Genomic DNA, 17696 nt, shown 5'->3' with positions numbered 1-17696 from the left:
GGGCTGTTGTACCATAGGTGAGGCATTTTAAGATGACTCATCTTTTCTCCTTCCTATGAGAGAGGAGTTGGCTTCTATGTCTCTATGGTAGACAGAGTGTGGGTTATGCATCAATTTCCTGACTACGCATGGATGTGAAATCTCTGTGCCTGGCTGTTTTGACCTGGATTTGACTTAGTTTGGAACTAAAAGGGAACATGCTGTTTTAATTGTTCTGCTGTGGTGCTCCTGGCTCCTTCTGCTAAGCCTTCACACCCCAGAGTGCTGAGCAGCTGACTCTACAGCTGCGAACAGGGACTGGGGCAATTTCTTTTTGGGCCACACATATATCTTGCCAAAATGATAAAGAGAGAAGTTTTGTTTGTTTGTTTAAGTGTTTCCATTGCTAGACTACTTCTGAGGTTGAAGGAGAAAACTAAACCACCGTGAAGAATCTATCCCTTCTCCATTAACCCAGAATTTTTTCCACTTTCTTTTGAGAGAAAAAGACCCGTTTAGTTTTCTAAAATAAGTAGTAATTCAAAAACATTTCCACTTCACCTTCCTTGAAGTATGCACTGTAATACTAGTTTCTTCATGTCCCATAAAATGTGGAACTCATTCTAATGTAGCCAGAAATGCCGGTAGCAACCTTTATTGCCAGAAGACCACCTGCAGTCCCCTGGAGCTACAGCCAGAGTTATGCCACATAATGTTTGCCTTCACCCCTTGACACACAGCTATCCACCTGCCACTGGACTTGCCTTGGTGCTCACACACTTCTCCGTCCTGGGGGTGGACATTCTAAACTTGTAAGGATCGAGGCAAACTCTAAAAGCTAGTCTAATTACTACAGAGGTGGTGGAGCATAACTTATATGTCCACCACACAGGACTATCAGAATGTACCTATGAAAGGAAAGTATAGTTCAGGACTGAATAAAAGTGCCACAACACCAGCAGGCTAAGTCTCAGAGTTAAAACCTAGGCAGATCGAGTTCTATGTGTACGATCTTTTTCCTAGACAAGAAGAAAATAATCCGATGGAAAGTCAATTCTCAGTTAACTGTATTTATCTGCATTACACATACTCGGATTGTTTACAGCTGAACTGAGTCTGATAGAATGACATTCATCCACTGGTTGGTAATTAGATCTGTTTTTTTTTTTTTTTTAAATAATATTTTATTGAGTTTTTGGTGAAAGTTTACAAAGCAAGTTAGCTTCCTATTTGATAATTTCCACACAAATTGTTCAGTGACGTTAGTTAGATTTATCACAATGTGTTGACAATCTCTGTGTTATTTGTTCCATTTCCAATACTCTAATTTCCCTGCCTCCTTATCTTCTCATCTTTGTTATTGAGTAATTGTTGACCTTTTGTTCTCATAGTGAACCACTGATCTTATCCATAATACACTTTATTCTGTGTGCCACACTGCTATTTAACTAAAAAGTGATTTCAGGGGATAGGCTCGGTTCTAGCTTTAAAGAGGATCTCAGGGTGATAGTCTCAGGGAGTCCTCTGTTCCAGTTTATCTGCCTTTTTTTTTTTTAAATAAGAATTTGAGTTCTGCTCTACATTTTTCCCCCATCCTGTCCAGGACTATCTATTGTGACCCCAGTCAGAATGGTCAGTGTTTGTAGCTGGGTACTCTCTAGTTCTTCTGGTCTCAGGGTAGATGAAGACATGGCTCGTGTAGGCTTATTTCTTCTCTCAGCTTTTAGTTACCTTCTTACTGTTTTCCTCCTGGTGAGTAGAGACTCACAGTTGTGTCTTAGTTGGCTGCTTGCAAGCTTTTAAGACCCCAGATACTCCTCGCTTCACTAGGAGGCAAATCATGATTTTTATAAACTATGTTATGCAGATTAACTGAGTTGTCCCATGAGACTATGCTGGTCATTAGATCTTAAAAGAAAAATTGTGAAAACACTTAGGACTAAAAAAATGACATGGCAACGATTCATCTTGCATATAATTATTATTTTTATTGGTCTTGAGTCTGATCGTGTGGAGAATGCAAACAGATTCAGTTATGCTTTAAAGCTCTAACATTGTTATTTTACCCTGCCAGGTGTGTCGTAGATGATAAGAACTCAAAGGTGGCTTGGTTGAACCGTTCTGGCATCATTTTCGCTGGACATGACAAGTGGTCTCTGGATCCCCGGGTTGAGCTGGAGAAGCGCCATTCTCTGGAATACAGCCTCCGAATTCAGAAGGTGGATGTTTATGATGAGGGTTCCTACACTTGCTCAGTTCAGACACAGCATGAGCCCAAGACCTCCCAAGTTTACCTGATTGTGCAAGGTAAGAAAAACGGGACAGGTGATATAGTAAGGGAGAGGTAGAATCGCCATGATGCACATAGATTTGCAAAATCTTTCCTGAGTGCGGGAGGGGAGGAGAACACTTCCAAATACATTACTGGATTTAAGGACCTGTTTTCTTTCTAGCAGGATAGATTTAAAATCAGAGGACTAAGGAGAATACACAGAGAGGACCTTGCCACTGTGAGCCAGTACCCTTGGTGAGAATGTTTTCTCCTAGCCCCAAGCCTGAAAACACACAGCAAGGGCCACAGCTCTTAGAGCTAGTTAAAGCAGGGAAACAAGAGCTCCCAGAATGCTTCTAACCATGTGAAGTTCAGTTTATCACCCTGTTAGGAACTGGATGCTTTGCTGAATTTAAGATTTTGTTTTATCTATCCTCAGCCTGAAGATTATCACTGATTATCTGTTTTTATAATAGTAAAAATTTTTTAAAAATAATAATTCCCAGAGGCTTTGACATCATCTCAGCGGGCCAGCTTTCTGTGTAGTTTGTATGTACATTTAGTGGCAAGTTGTTTGTGAACAAATCCAGCAATAAGGCTTTGCAAAGTCATTGGGGACAATCTGCTTCTAGATTGGGATTTCCAAGGGAACATCTGAGTTATGGTTCTACAGGATGAAAACACTAGACGGTACACACATGCCCCCAAACTATAGCTCTTTTGGGTCCCTTTCCCTGTAATTGCAGAATGAGAACAAAGCTGATGAGCCGCACGATTTTATTAATCCATCTATCAGGAAAGATCTAAGCACTAACAAATATCAGAGCTGTGCTCATGTAGTCTTGATTTACAATTTTATGTAAATTTAATGCAAATTAGGCATGGCCCTAGGGCTCCTGTCAGGATTCCAATGCAGTCAGTGGTGTGGCAAAGTTTGACTGTAGCTGCTATTAATGTGCTATGGAATTGATTATTGAAGCATTTAAATTATTGCTCTCCCAACTCTTTTGATTAATAGATTGAACCTGGAATAAAATACATCAGAGACTGCCTGGTGCAGGGTGGTTTAATCATGTGACCTCTATCTTGGTCCGATCGCAATGGCTGACAGCTTCATTTTATTGCTTGTAAAGGCATGTCTACTGGGTTATAGAGTCCACATCACAGTCAAAGCATAGTATGCTTTCCTGGCAGTTTAATACTTGAGATACCAGGGTTTAGGAACTCAGGCAAACCATTTAAATGTGTAAGCATAACCAGAGATATGCAAACACGTGAATGGGTTCATTTACCAGCTCCTTCAAAACACATGCAAGCACACAGATGCAGACACAAACACACAGACAGCCCACTCAAAACAAAAGAGGAATTTCTATCTGATTCATTGGCAGGGGAAGGGGAGACAACTAGTTGACTTAAGACTCCTTAGAACAGATTTTATGCAGTGACCAACTCCTCATTATATTGAGATTCCTTCACAATTTTAATATCTTTGTTCCCTTTAATGTCTTTAGGGAGCTCTTAGAAACCACAGCTAGGAATTGTGCATTGTTTTATACTGAATAAAATGGGACAATCTAAGCATTGTATTCCCTGGCTTCCAGGTGAAAAAGCAGAGGTTCGTTAAATTTAGGTTACTTGCTCAAGATCACAAAAAGTGATATGTAGAATCAAACTCAAAGCATTTTATGCTGGAATGGAAAATTTTTGCTATGATTTTAAGGAGCCCTGGTGGCATAGTGGTTAAGAGCTCAGGCTGCTAACCAGAAGGTCTGCAATTTGAATCCACCCCCTACTCCTTGGAAACCCTATGGGGCAGTTCTACTCTGTCTGACATGCCAATGCAAGTAAAATTAAATTTAACTTTAACTACTAAATACCAGGTACCGTTCATTCATTGTCTCATTTAATTCTCATATATCAGTATTAAGTAGGTCTTAATAATTTTATTATAAATATGCAAAAAGAAAAGGTAGCTCTGAGAGGGTAAGGAACTTTCCCAAAGCTCCCTGTTGACTTAGGATAAGGTTTCCAACCCATCTCTGTCTCATTTAAAATATTATTTTAAGTTCTTACTCAGCACATTGCTTTGAAAGAAAAAAAAAATGAGTACTGAAATATGTAGTTGTAAAGGGATGTGGCTGAGTCAGGGAGGGGGATTTTTTTTTTTTTTTAAGTGTGCTTTAGGTGAAAGTTTACAGCTCAAGTTAGTTTCTCATACAAAAATTTATACACACATTGTTATGTGACCCTAGTTGCTCTCCCTATAATGTGACAGCACACTGTTCCTTTTCACCCCATATTTCCCGTGTCCATTCAACCAGCTCCTGTCCCTTTCTGCCTTCTCAGAGGGGGATTTTTTTTTTTTAATTGTATGCATGTGGGCATTTGGTCTCTAGCATCAGATGGCTGAACAACTTCTCCTTGGGACATCCAGCTTTGTGGTTATGTCAGAGTGAATTCCTTTCCTTTTGTCCGTTCACACTGTGTCTTCACACTGCTTCCTACTCAAGGACTCAACTCTAACCCAGGCAAAAGCTACACATGAGCATAACTCTCGGTTGTAATCCATAGTGAACAGGTTCACATGTCTTTCATCACATCAAAGAGTCTGCTTCTGTGTATGGCTGGTATCTGTCTCTCTTGAAATGCCACAGCACCTTCCTACAGAATCAAAACCTCTTTTCAAATTTACAATCCCTGTGTTGGTCCCCTTCATAGATTATGAAAATCCAGCCTGACTAGTCAGTAAATGCTGCTCTTTGTCCTTATCCAGTGGTGAGGCCACCCTTAGTTCCAAGGTGTTATGCAGTATCACCAAAGAACAGTGGTTAAGAAAGTACCTGATTCCCATCTCAATTTCCCCTTTTGCTACCTAAATTAAATTTGGGGTAAACTACTTTACCTCTTTAAGCCTCAATTTTGTCATCTGCAAAGTAGAGATAATATGAACATTTTAAATTCTCCTAAATATGAGGATTAAAATAGATGACCTATGTGTGCCTGGAACATCAGACATTCTCTGTAAATAGGTGATGATGATGTTGACGATGCTATAGTAGTAACTACCATGAGACTCACTCTTGCCCCGGGGGGAGTTTCAGCATGAGTGCCTATTGCTTGCTGCCCAGGGTCACTCAATGCCTGTTGCCCTTGCAGTGGACTGCTCTTTCCCTTAGAGTCTATTCTTTAGTTTTTCTTCTCTAGGATTCTAAGTGGCTTCTTAGAACAGCATCTCTTTTAAATCGTCACCTGGCAATTATTAAGGATACTTGAGGAAAAAAAGTAGTATGCATCAGGATCACGTAGAGGGTTTGTTACAATTTAAGTTAGTGGGACCTACACTGGAATTTTGATTTGGCTAGTTCTGGGGTGGAGCCTGAGTACGTGCATGTCTAACAAGTTCCCAGGCAATCCTGATGCTGCTGGTCCAGGGACCACACTTGGAGAACTACTGCTCTAAAAGAACTGTGTACCTTAAAATCATACGGAAAAGCAAACCTGCATTTTTTTTTTTTTTAATATTAGGTAGTGTCTCGCCCCCAAATACTCTTAGAACTTATCTTTCTGGGCATGAGAGAGAGAGAGAACAGGTAGGCTGAGATATAATGTGACTTTCATGGTAACATCTTAGACTTTCCAAGACTGCTTACCCGGCTTATTTCTGTAGAAAGAAAACTCCTTCCCTCTCTCCCTCTTCCCTTTCCTCTGTCCATTTTCAGCTATCAAAGCTTTAAAAATATGGTCGAATCCTGCTCCTCTTGAGTTGAAAAGCATCCTACTTTATAAATTTGGAAGTGTTTGTGTCAGATCTCGTTTCTCCTGTATCCCGTTTCTCCTTGGAAGCCTCCTTTCCCTTTATATATATTTCTATCACATGATAGTTATTTTTCAACATCTGAAATATTTTCTCTCTTATTTGGTGGCACTTTTTCATGAAGAAAGTAAGATTATATCAGGTCATGAGAGTCATTATGTCCAAAAAAACTCTGTATTGAAATAAATATGCTGCGTGGTTCACTAAACACTCTTCTAGCTAAATGACATCTATACATGTCTGCCTCATGAGGCACACAGGTCAAATTTTTGCATCAGCAAGTGTACGGATCAATATAGTGACCTTTGGGACCTTTTATGATTTTATGATTAGTTTTTATTAAATGTTGCACCTGTGGAAGTCAAGGCTACACTATGTATAATCATTCATTTGAGAGAGTTAATAAATGGTGGGCTTCATATCTAAAGTGAGATTTTTTGGTTTGCATGCTACCACCTTTACAGATTTTAAGATCAAAAATTAAGAAAATATCACCCTTAACACTTCAAAAAAAATAAACAGGGTACTCCAGCATCCTTTCCATTAATAATGCCCATGTCTTCTCCTTTGATTTTCTGGTCCCTAATCCCTGGTCCCTGCAGATAGAGACCCATGTGTTACGACAATGTTTCTTTGATTGTGGTCCTTACGCACCATGCACAGAGTCAATATATTGTTTTATTACATTTGTCAAAATGCATATTTCCAAGAATGACTCTCAGAAAAATGGAATCATACTCTCTGGGGATAGGGCCAAAATTTGCAAATATGGCATGTTCTTCAGGTGATTCAGATGCATACTAAAAATCAAGAGCTACTATTTTAGGGATCTAAGCAATCAATGAGAGGCATTTACTGTTGCCTGTCTCATCATTCTCCTATATGACGCATCATCAAATTATATCTAAGACTCTGTACAGCAGATACTACAGCTTTGTGTTAGTAAAAATAAAAAATAAAAGGAACCTGTATGCTTATCACAAAAGAGATTAAGCTCATGTTTTTGAGCCCTGAGAACAGTTGCTCCAAAACCTAGGGTTTTTTTAAACTGTAACTTTAAGTATATCCATGTATATATGACAACAAAGGAAATCCTGACAATATTCTTTTTAAATGTGATTATTTAAAAAAAAAAAAAAAAAGTTCATTCACCACAATTTACACCATTTTTCTTATTTTAAATTTATTTATTGTATCATTCTTACATGAGCACTCTCAGTTATCTCGAGCTGTCATAACAGAATTACCAAAAGTGAGTGGTTTTAAAGAATATAAATTTATTTTCTCACACTTCTGGAGCCTGAAAGTTCGTATCAGGGTCTCGAAAGTGTTGGTCCCTTCTCTGAGCCTCTCTCCTAGTTTCTGGTGACTGCCAGCTGTCCTTGGCATTTGTTTACTTGTAGACAATATTCATATGGCATCTGTCTTTCCCCTGTTTGTGTCTCTGTATCTATTCTGCCCTTTTTTATAACTGAAAAGTGATCAAGCTTAGTACCCACCCTACTCTGGTATGACCTTACTAACAAAAGAAAAACCCTATTTCCAAACAGGATCACATGCAGAAGTACCGGGATTAGGGTTTCAATATATATTTTTGGTGGATACAAATTTAACCCATAAGAGGTACCCGTAAAGAGTGGGTAAATTTCATGGTGAATCCTTATGTTATTGGGTAGTATTGTTTTAGAGATGCCCTAGTCTGCATATAATAAAACGAGAGATAATCTTTAAAAAACATTTTGGAATATCTGAAATGTATTTCTAAATAAATACTTAAATATCATGGAAATGTTAAATAGAACCCCAGAAATATTTTTCAGCACTATTATTCAAATCGTATTCCTTGTCAGGAAATTTATTGCATCATTAGTTTGTTAAGTGCTGTGGAGTGAGCTCCAACTCGTAGCGACCCTATGTACAACAGGACAAAACACCGCCAGATCCTGCACCATCCTCACAGTTGTTGCTATGTTCGAGCATATTGTTGCAGCCATCGTGTCACAGTTGATTTCTTGACTGCTGCTTCCGGGGGTGTTGACTGTGGATCCAAGTAAAACGAAATGGTGTTTGTAGCTGTTTCTTCTCATTTTAAGTAATGCCATATCGGCAAACGAAGGTGCCAAAAGCTTTACTTCAACCATGTCATTAAGGTCAATTCTACTTTAAGGAGGCAGCTCTTCCCCAGTTGTATTTTAAGTGCCTTCCAACCTGAGGAGTTCATCTTCCAGTACATATCAATGTCCCACTGCTATCCATAGGTTTCTACTGGCCAGTTCTCTTCAGAAGTAGATTGCCAGTTCCTTCCTCCTAATCAGTCTTAGTCTGGAAGCTCCACTGAAACCTGTCCCCAGGGGTGACCCTGCTGGTGTTGGAAACACCAGTGGCATAGCTTCCAGCAACACAGCAATGCGTAAGCCATCACAGTATGATAAACTGACGGACAAGTAGTGGATTGCAAAATAGCCTTAATTAAACAAATATGATTGTGGAAAATGAGAATGGGACTCCTTGTAAGACCAACATGTTCATCTTTCTTTTCAAATCCACACACTTAAAAATCCACATTTCCTGTATTTTACTAATCATAGGAAACTCATATTGAGTTTCGATTGTAATATCTATAGGTTCTTTTTTCATTTAATAATTAAAAGTCAAATTTTAGGAAACATACTTTTCTTTTTTATGAGGAAAGATCTAGAACTTATAGTTTTTAAAATTTAAATTCTTAGAAGTCAGTTTTACAATCCTATTAAACATTCCTGATGGTGACCAAAATCTCTTACCTGGAACTCCAAGAAGGTACCTTTTTCTGTCTGTCTCTCTCTTCCTTCCTCCTGTCGTTCTTCCCTCCATATCTCCTCCTGTCCTTCTTTCATTACTTCTTTCCTTTTTTCCTCCCAGTCCTCTTTTCTTTTTCCTTAATTAGCATAGTGTTCCACTGATTATTTTTCCAACAGTTGAACATTGCCTACAATATTTCATGTAAAAGATTTGCCGCTGCATTCTAATTGAACTTGCACTTTTCATTTTTAAGGCATTCTCATAAAATAAGAATTTGAAATCTTCTTTATTACGATTTGATCTGTAAGGTTAATTTGTTGATTACTGAGAATCTTAATGATTAACTGGAATTCCCATTTGGGAACTCTACTAATTTTCCTACTCTTCAGCTTAAGTTTTCAGACAATAGCCCCTTGATTGACTGTTAGTAGGTCAGGTTCAGACTTTAAAGATGTCAGTATCTGCTTCAGCAGCCACATAGCTAATATAATGGGAATAAGTGAAACTTTTGGGCTAAATTATTCAGAATATTATTGGATGTAGTTTTAACTTGATATCCCCCTTGTAGTAAGGACTTCAAGTTTTACCTGAATCAAACCTATTCATCCATAATTAACTACTATCTCCAAGATTTCTATAGGTATCTGCAGCCCACCTTTTAGTTATTAAAATAACACCATTTATATCCACACACTTCTTACTGTAAACTGCATTTGTTCCTTTTAAAGAAGAGGAGAAATATAGGAAGAGAGGCAAAGTTATTTTAGTACCAATACTGGTAGCAGTGTTGGCTCAGTGTGAAAATCAAGCCTCTATACTAGGAAGAAAGCAACTGGGAAGGTGGATCAATGAAAGCTCAGCTATATTTGAATCTTGAATCATTACTCAAATAAGGATTTTAATACCCTGTGGTCAGAATTTTGAGGGTGATTAGGAAGATTATTCCATATCGGCTCTGCATCGGCCACATATTGTAGCCACAGTCTGTACCACAAGTTATATTTATTTATATTTACATAATATCATACATGGCTACTCTCAGATGTGCTAGTTTTTACAGAAGTTTTACCATAACCATTTAAAGGAGGATAACTGTCCTTTCAACTATTTTAAAATAATACTATAAACCAGCATAAATCATCATCTGTAGTATTTATGTTTTCTATGGAAAGCCTAGTGGTATAGTGGTTAAGAGCTACAGCTGCTAAACAAATGGTCAGCAGTTCAAATCCACCAAGCACTCCTTCAAAACCCTATGAGCCATTTCTACCGTCATATAGGGTTACTATGAGCCAGAATTCACTCGATGGCAAAGGGTTTGGTTTGGGGGTTTTTATAGACTACCTAAAAGAAAAAAAAAATTTTTTAAACAGTGTACTCTTAAAAATATTAAAGGCAACATTTTGAGTTCACACATTTAAAATGTTAAGAAGATGATACAAACACAACATACATATATATATATGTAGTCATTGCTTTTAGTTTACTGTAAATAGGCAGCATTCCTCCCTGTATAACACTCACCTGGATGATAGGGATTGTCTTTAAAATTTGTCACGTACTATGTCTACCTGACTAAAAAAATTATAAAATACAGTAAAATCCCTCCCCCCTTTTTGTTTTTGTTTAACCAGTAAGCAGACTGAAACGTATTGAGAAAGCAGTCCAACCTGTGCCTGGGCCCAGGCAAGGAGGGCTCTGAGAGTGGGCTGCCACCACTGAAGAGCCTGTGTCCAAGTAAGAAAGGCCTCTAAGTGACAGGCAGTCTGGGAGAGATAGGATGCCGCCTGCATTCAGGTGAATTGATAAGTAGATGTATTAAGGCTAATGAATGATAACCCTTTCTTTCTTCACTATTGGAAAAGTACAGATGTGAAAAAGGGGAAAGCTAAAATGAACTCTGTGATGTAGGAATGAAATTGGAGTTACTAGTGTTTATTGATTATTTTTAATAGAAGGGAGGTGATAGATAGGTGGATGATAGAGACAGATGATAGAGAGGTAGCGATATAGATAGATGATAGATAGATATGTACAGAGTGAAAGACAGATATGTAAATGTGTGTATGTAATTCCTAACACTGCCCACTGAGAGGACCCTGGAGCAATGATACCTCAGTAGCAATGAGCATACCTAGCACCCAGACCTTGGTTTTAAAATATCACTTTCCATTATAAGGAACAACCAATTACTTGGAGAAATGGCTGATTCCAGGGCTGGGGCAAGGAAAAAAAAAAAAAAAAATCAAAGCTTGGAACACCTTTGGGCCAGAAACTCAAGAAGTACTCAAAGAGTAATGAGGCACCCCAAAAGCAAGCTTGAGAATGACTTTCTTTGGACAACTTTGGGACAATTTGGGCATAAAAATAAGTAATAATAGTAACAGATTATGATTCTGATAGAAATTAAGCAATAGTTATTAAACAAAGAGAATATAAAGCTCTTTCTTATAGTAAATGCCAACTAATAAATGCAAAAAGAATGATGGAATCAGGAGTTACCATTTGGCAACCATCACAGAAATAATTAAATCAAGTCACAAATATCAATGGATTCTAAAACTAGTAGGTAAACTTGAAATAAGGAATGTGATTTTACATAGTCTTGAAGTAGCACCCCACAAAATATTTAATAAATACAAAGGGGAAAAATGTGGAAAAATGTAGCCAACATCATATTAATCAAGTGATCAAAGTTTACCCTACAAATTGATAGCATGTGCCAACTAATAGAATTCAGTGAGCAGAGCACAGCATCACTTTTCTGATATTTATGCCAAAATCTGAGTCTAATAATAATAAAACATTGGGCAACCCCAAATCAAAGGACTTTCTATAGAAAGACTGGCTTGTAATCTTTATAAGCGTTAAGGCCATAAAAGTCAGGAGAAATAGAGAAACTACCCTAGGTTGAAGAATACTAGAGTAATGTGGCAGCTGAGTATAACGTGTGACCCTGGATTGGATCCTTTGCTAGAAAAGGCATTATTTGGACTGCTGGCAAAACTTGAATGGGTGATGGATGTATGGAAGTTCTTATTATTATTGTTGAAATTTTTCTCTAAGTTTAGAATTGCTTCAGAATAAAAGTAAAACACACAATTGTGGTTAAATCAGGTATTAGAATTAAATACTAGCAAATAAAATCCAAAATCATTTTAAACTTTGAAGGTAACATAATCAAGTAGGATTTTTCTCCCCCCAAGGATAATCCACTACAAAGGAATATATTAATAAAATATATCACATCAAAAGGCCAAAAGAGAAAAATCATGAGGTAGTTCCAATAATTAACAAAAATACATATGGCATAATTTAACTTCTATTCTTGATTTTTTTAAATACAAATTTTGTAAGCTAAGTAGAGAGAATGCCTTTCTTAACAGGAAAAAGATGAATAATCTCAACAGTAATTAATGTCAGAAATAAGGCAAAGATACTGTCCTAGGCAGGGTTCTGTAGAGAAACAGAACCAGTGAAATTATAGATATGGATATATATACAGAGAGGTATTTATTTTAAGGAATTGATGCCATGATTGTGAGGGTTGTCAAGTTGAAATTCTGTAGGTCAGGGATAGGCTGGAAATTTCTGCAATCTTGTGTCCCCAAAATCCATAGGCCAGGTGACAGGAAGAGTGAAGAGTGAAGGAGTTCTGGCAAAATGTCTATTTATAGTCTGGAGACAGAACGCATCCTAGGAAAAACACCCTTTTGCTTTTCTGGCCTTCGACTGATTGGATAAGACCTACCCACATTATGGAGGGTAAACCGACTGACTTAATCACTTGTAATTACTTTATAAGAGTCCAGATTAGTGTTTGTCCAAACAACTGGACATGACAGCCTAGCCAAGTTGAAACATACCAATAATCATTATTACTATTTAACATTTTTCTGGAAGTTCTAGTCAATGCAATAAGGCAAGAAAATGAAATGGGAAAGAAGGAAACAAAATGCATCAATATTTCCAGCTAATATGATTACTAACTAAAAAAAAAATAAAATCTTATAAAGTAATGAGAGAAAATATTAGTACTATTAACAACTTTTTAAGTTGTTCAGTTACCTGGATAAATATACAAAATCAATGGCTTTTAAATTTAATTATGATAAACACATGAAATATAATAAAAATGACTATTCAAAAAGCTGAAAAAATATAAAAACATTTATGAATGAATTAAATAAACAATATGGAGAACCTTCATGCAGAAATTCATATCACTTTACCTGAAAGAATAAGAGTTTTTGTTTGTTTGATTGTTTGTTTGTTTTAATAGAAAGGAAATACCTAATTCCTGGATGGAACATAAATCATTTTAAAGATGGAAATTTTCCCCAAAGCAAATAGGATGAGTTTTTGTTTGTTTTACGTATCTAAAAACAACTTCAGAAGAGCTTTTACTAGATTTTTAAAAGGAATTAGCCAGTAAATTAAAATAATAATTTTAGGGTAGGAAGATTTATACTTCTAGAAACTAACATATTTTATAAAGATAAAATAATTAAAACGGTGTTTTTCTTTAAGAATGGCATATTCAGTGGAACTATATGAAAAATGCAAGGCACTACCACATATAGTAATGTCAGATATGATACAGGTTTATTTTAAATCATAGGGAGAGTATGATTATTCAACAAATGACTTTTTAACAGTTAGTTGTAGAAAATATGAAGTTGTTTGTACTGAACAACAATTCACCAATATTAATAGCAGATATATTAAAGATTTTAAAGTAAAAAAAGAGGAAAACTCAAAGAATCATCAGAAAATACATATCTCAGCAGGCTGAGTACGGATTTCTTAGTATAAATGCAAGTGAAAAGGTGTAAGGAAAAAATGAACGCATTTACATATTATATATGTACGTTATGTATGTATCCAACAGAATGCAGAAATTATCGAACAATTAATATCATACACAGCAGTATATCGACAAGGAACTGTCAGAAGAAATTCAAGTCAGATTCAGAAGAGGATGTAGAACGAGGAATATCATTGCTGATGTCAGGTGCATCCTAGTGGAAAGCAGACACTATCAGAAAGATGTTTACCTGTGTTTTATTGGCTATGCAAAGGTATTCAACTGTGTGAACCATAACAAATTATGGATAACATTGTGAAGAATGGGAATTCCAGAACACTTAATTGTGCTCATGAGGAACCTGTACACAGATCAAGAGGCAGTTGCTTGAACAGAATAAGTGGATACAGCGTGGTTTAAAGTTAGGAAAGATATGTGTCAGGGTTGTATCCTTTCACCATACTTATTCAATCTGTATGCTGAGCTAATAATCCTGGAAGCTGGACTATATGGAGAACATGGCATCGGGATTGGAGAAAGAATCATTAACAACCTGGGTTTTGCCGATGACACAGCCTTGCTTGCAGAAAGTAAAGAGAACTTGAAGTACTTACTGATGAAGGTCAAGGACTACAGCCTTCAGTATGGACTACACCTCAACATAAAGAAAACAAAAATCCTCACAACTGGACCAATAAGCAACATCACGATAGCTGGAGAAAAGATTGAAGTTGTCAGGGATTTCGTTTTACTTGGATCTACAGTCAACACCCATGGAAGCAGCAGTGAAGAAATCAAATGACACATTGCACTGGGCAATTCTGCTGCAAAGGACCTCTTTAAAGTTTCAAAAAACAAAGTTGTTACTTTAAGGACTAAGGTGCACTTAACTCAAGCCATGGTGTTTTCATTGCCTCATATGCAAGTGAAAGCTGGACAATGAATAAGGAAGACCAAGGAGTTGATGTCTTTGATTATGGTGTTGGGGAGGAATATTGAATACGCCATGAACTACCAAAAGAAGGAATAAATCTGTCTTAGAAGAAGTACTCCCAGAATGTTCCTTAGAAGCAAGGATGATGAGACTTCATCCCACATACTTTGGACACATTATCCAGGAGGGACCAGTCCTTGGAGAAGGACATCATGCTTGGTAAAGTAGAGGGTCAGAGGAAAAGAGGAAGACTGTCAACAAGGTCAGTTGATGGAGCAGCTGCAACAACGGGCTGAAGCATAACAAGGATCATGAGGATGGCACAGGACCAGGCAGTGTTTCCTTCTGTTGTACACAGGGTCGCGATGAGGTGGAAGCAACTCCAGGGCACCTAACAACAATGACAACATAACATACATATGTGTGTATATATGTGTGTATATATATATATATATGCAAATATATATATATACACAAATACATATATGTACATAAATATATATATATATATTTATAGTATACACGTAGGGGAGCCCTGTGCTGCAGTAGTTAAGAGCTTGGCTGCTAACCTAAAGGTCAGCTCTTTAAAATCCACCAGCTGCTCCTTGGAAATCCTGTGGGGCAGTTCTACTCTGTCTTATAGGGTCACTATGAGTCAGAATTGCCTTGATGGCAACTGGGCTTGTTTTGTGTTTTAGTCCCCAAGTTAGGACGAGTTTCCATTGTGACGACTCTAAGTTATAAGTCAGTGCTGATGTAAGTCGAATACTTTTTTTCTTTTAGTTTTCATTAATATTGCCTTTTATCTTCAGCATCTTTATAAATGCTGTCTTTATTTGTGGGTGAGTGAACATCAGAGAATGATGACATCAGCAAATTGTGTGCTACAACGTTATATGTAATATATATTACTAACAATAAGATGTACAAAAAAAAAAAAAGGACAGTACTAACTGTGGTTCATGGTAACTGAAATACATCACAAGCCAAGGACTACCTGTATACATGTGTATGTATATAATTAAGAGATAAACTGATATAAAAACAAAATATGTAGCAGATAAAGTTTTAATGCCATCAAATAGATGTTATTTATAAATAGAAATAACAAATTAACAATAACTAATTTTTTAATAAGTATTAACAACTTAATAAAGAAAATATGACCAAAAATTATCCAAAAGCATAAATTGCCAATTTACAAAAGAACACATGAAAATAGTCAGCAACCATGAAAAGCTTTTAAAATCCTTACTAAGAATCAAGGAAAGGCAAAGAAAAAAAAAAAAATGTATTTTTTAAGCCTGTAATACTGGGAAGGGTTAACAGAATGAGGATAGCCAATGTTGGCAAGTCAGTAGGAACACTGCCACTTTTCTATACCCCTGGTGAGAGTGTAAATTAGTGGGAATGTTCCCTAGGGAAATACAGGGATGTCTATCAAAGTTTTAAAATATATTTGTACCATTTGACCTAATAATTCTTTCATAAACTGTGTATGAAAAAAATCATGTCTTCTTTGTACAAAGTAGTCATTATTGTGTTATTTTTTAAAAGAAAAATATGGAAAACATCCTAAATATTTAAAATAAGAAACGGTACATTAAATTGGGGTCATTTCATAAGAAGGAATACTATTATTATGGTCATTACAGCAGCTGCCTAGCATTCAAACGTCTTCTCTGTAGACGGGGATTTTTCTCCTTGTCAGTATTGTGAGGATGCATACAACGTAACTCCCAGTATATAAAAAAATAAAAGCTGAAGTAAAATCCAAACAACCTCAAAATTAGGACTTGAGCATGAGATCAAGGCCCTGAAACTCCAGTGCACCTTCCTTAGACTTGGAATGTTCATGGATTTTATTGACAAAAGAATCCTACAGACCAAAGAGAATCTATTCAGGTAATTGAACGCACTGGCAGCAGTGAGCTTATATGGGAGTGATCACAGCACTGATGTTCCAGCGGGGCCTGGGTCCAAGGCCATGTTGGTGGAGGCGAAAGCTAAGGCGCCACATGTTCAGAGTCATTATTAGTCACGTCCCTCTCATGTGGTTCTGTGGCTTGATTTGGGTTCTCCAGCCTTCCTAGTGATTCTGTGAGTTTCAACAGTTCCTTTTCTGCACAAGAGAGCCAGAGATGTTTCTTTTGCTTGCAACTAAAAACTCTGACTTTTACAACTAAGCAGTCATTAACTGGGGCCCTGGAGGGAGAGTAGGTAAGCCTTTGGCTGCTAAGCAAAAGGTCATCAGTTCAAATCCACCAGCTGCTCTTTGGAAACCCTATGGGGCAGCTCTACTCTGTCCTATAGGGTCTCTATGAGTCAGAATTGACTTTATGGCAACTGGTTTGGCTTGGGTTTGGTTCGATCATTAACTATCTTGTTTTAGAGAACTTCATTAAATGATAAAAAATATTTGCAATACAAAATAAATTTGTATCATCTGACCTAGTAATTCCACTTTCATAACTGTGTACAAAGAAAATTATTTGAGGTAGAAATGTAGATCTTTGTACAGAGTACAAAATGGTTAAGTAAAATGGCAGATTCCAAAACTAGTTAACCTATAGCCTTGATTCTGTAACTGTAATAGGTACTGGCTTCATTTGCCAATCTACCCAAGCTGGCTCCCACGTGTCTGTCAGTTTGTCCTACTATGGGGGCTTGCCTGCTGCTGTGATGCTGAAAGCTATGCCACCAGTTTTCTGATACATCAGGGTCACCCATGGAGGACAGGTTTCAGCTGAGCTTCTAGACTAGGAAACACTAGGAAGAAGGACCCAGCAGTCTACTTCTGAAAAGAATTAGCCAGTGAAACCCTTATGAATAGCAGAACATTGTCTGATATAGTGCCGGAAGATGAGCCCCTTGGTTGGAAGGCACTCAAAAGACGACTGGGGTAGAGCTGCCTTCTCAAAGTAGAGTCAACCTTAAAAATGTGGCTGAAGTAAAGCTTTCAGGACTTTTATTTGCTGATGTCACACTATTCAAAATGAGAAGAAACTGCTGCAAACACCCATTAATCATCAGAACCTGGAATGTATGAAGTATGAATCTAGGAAAATTGGAAACCATCAAAAATGAAATGGAACATATAAGCATC

At 37.1% G+C, this 17696-nt stretch overlaps 1 protein-coding gene across 3 annotated transcripts in view; it reads left to right on the top strand.

The window, feature by feature from the left end:
* The window catches only part of LSAMP (limbic system associated membrane protein), a 991063-nt gene that overhangs the window by 499016 nt on the left and 474351 nt on the right, over positions 1-17696 (top strand). For all 3 annotated transcript variants that reach the window (XR_007516473.1, XM_049877041.1, XM_049877029.1), the window contains exon 2: positions 2054-2286. Coding sequence is in view for 2 of the 3 variants with exons in the window: in XM_049877041.1 (XP_049732998.1) it covers positions 2054-2286 (233 nt within the window). In the remaining variant the exon portion in view is untranslated. The remainder of the gene's footprint in view (positions 1-2053; positions 2287-17696) is intronic.

The sequence above is a fragment of the Elephas maximus genome, chromosome 1, assembly GCF_024166365.1.
Source record: "Elephas maximus indicus isolate mEleMax1 chromosome 1, mEleMax1 primary haplotype, whole genome shotgun sequence".
In the NCBI taxonomy this organism is placed as follows: Eukaryota; Metazoa; Chordata; class Mammalia; order Proboscidea; family Elephantidae; genus Elephas; species Elephas maximus.
Note: the sequence above shows the minus strand (reverse complement) of the source record. Positions and strands in the feature narration are given on the sequence as shown.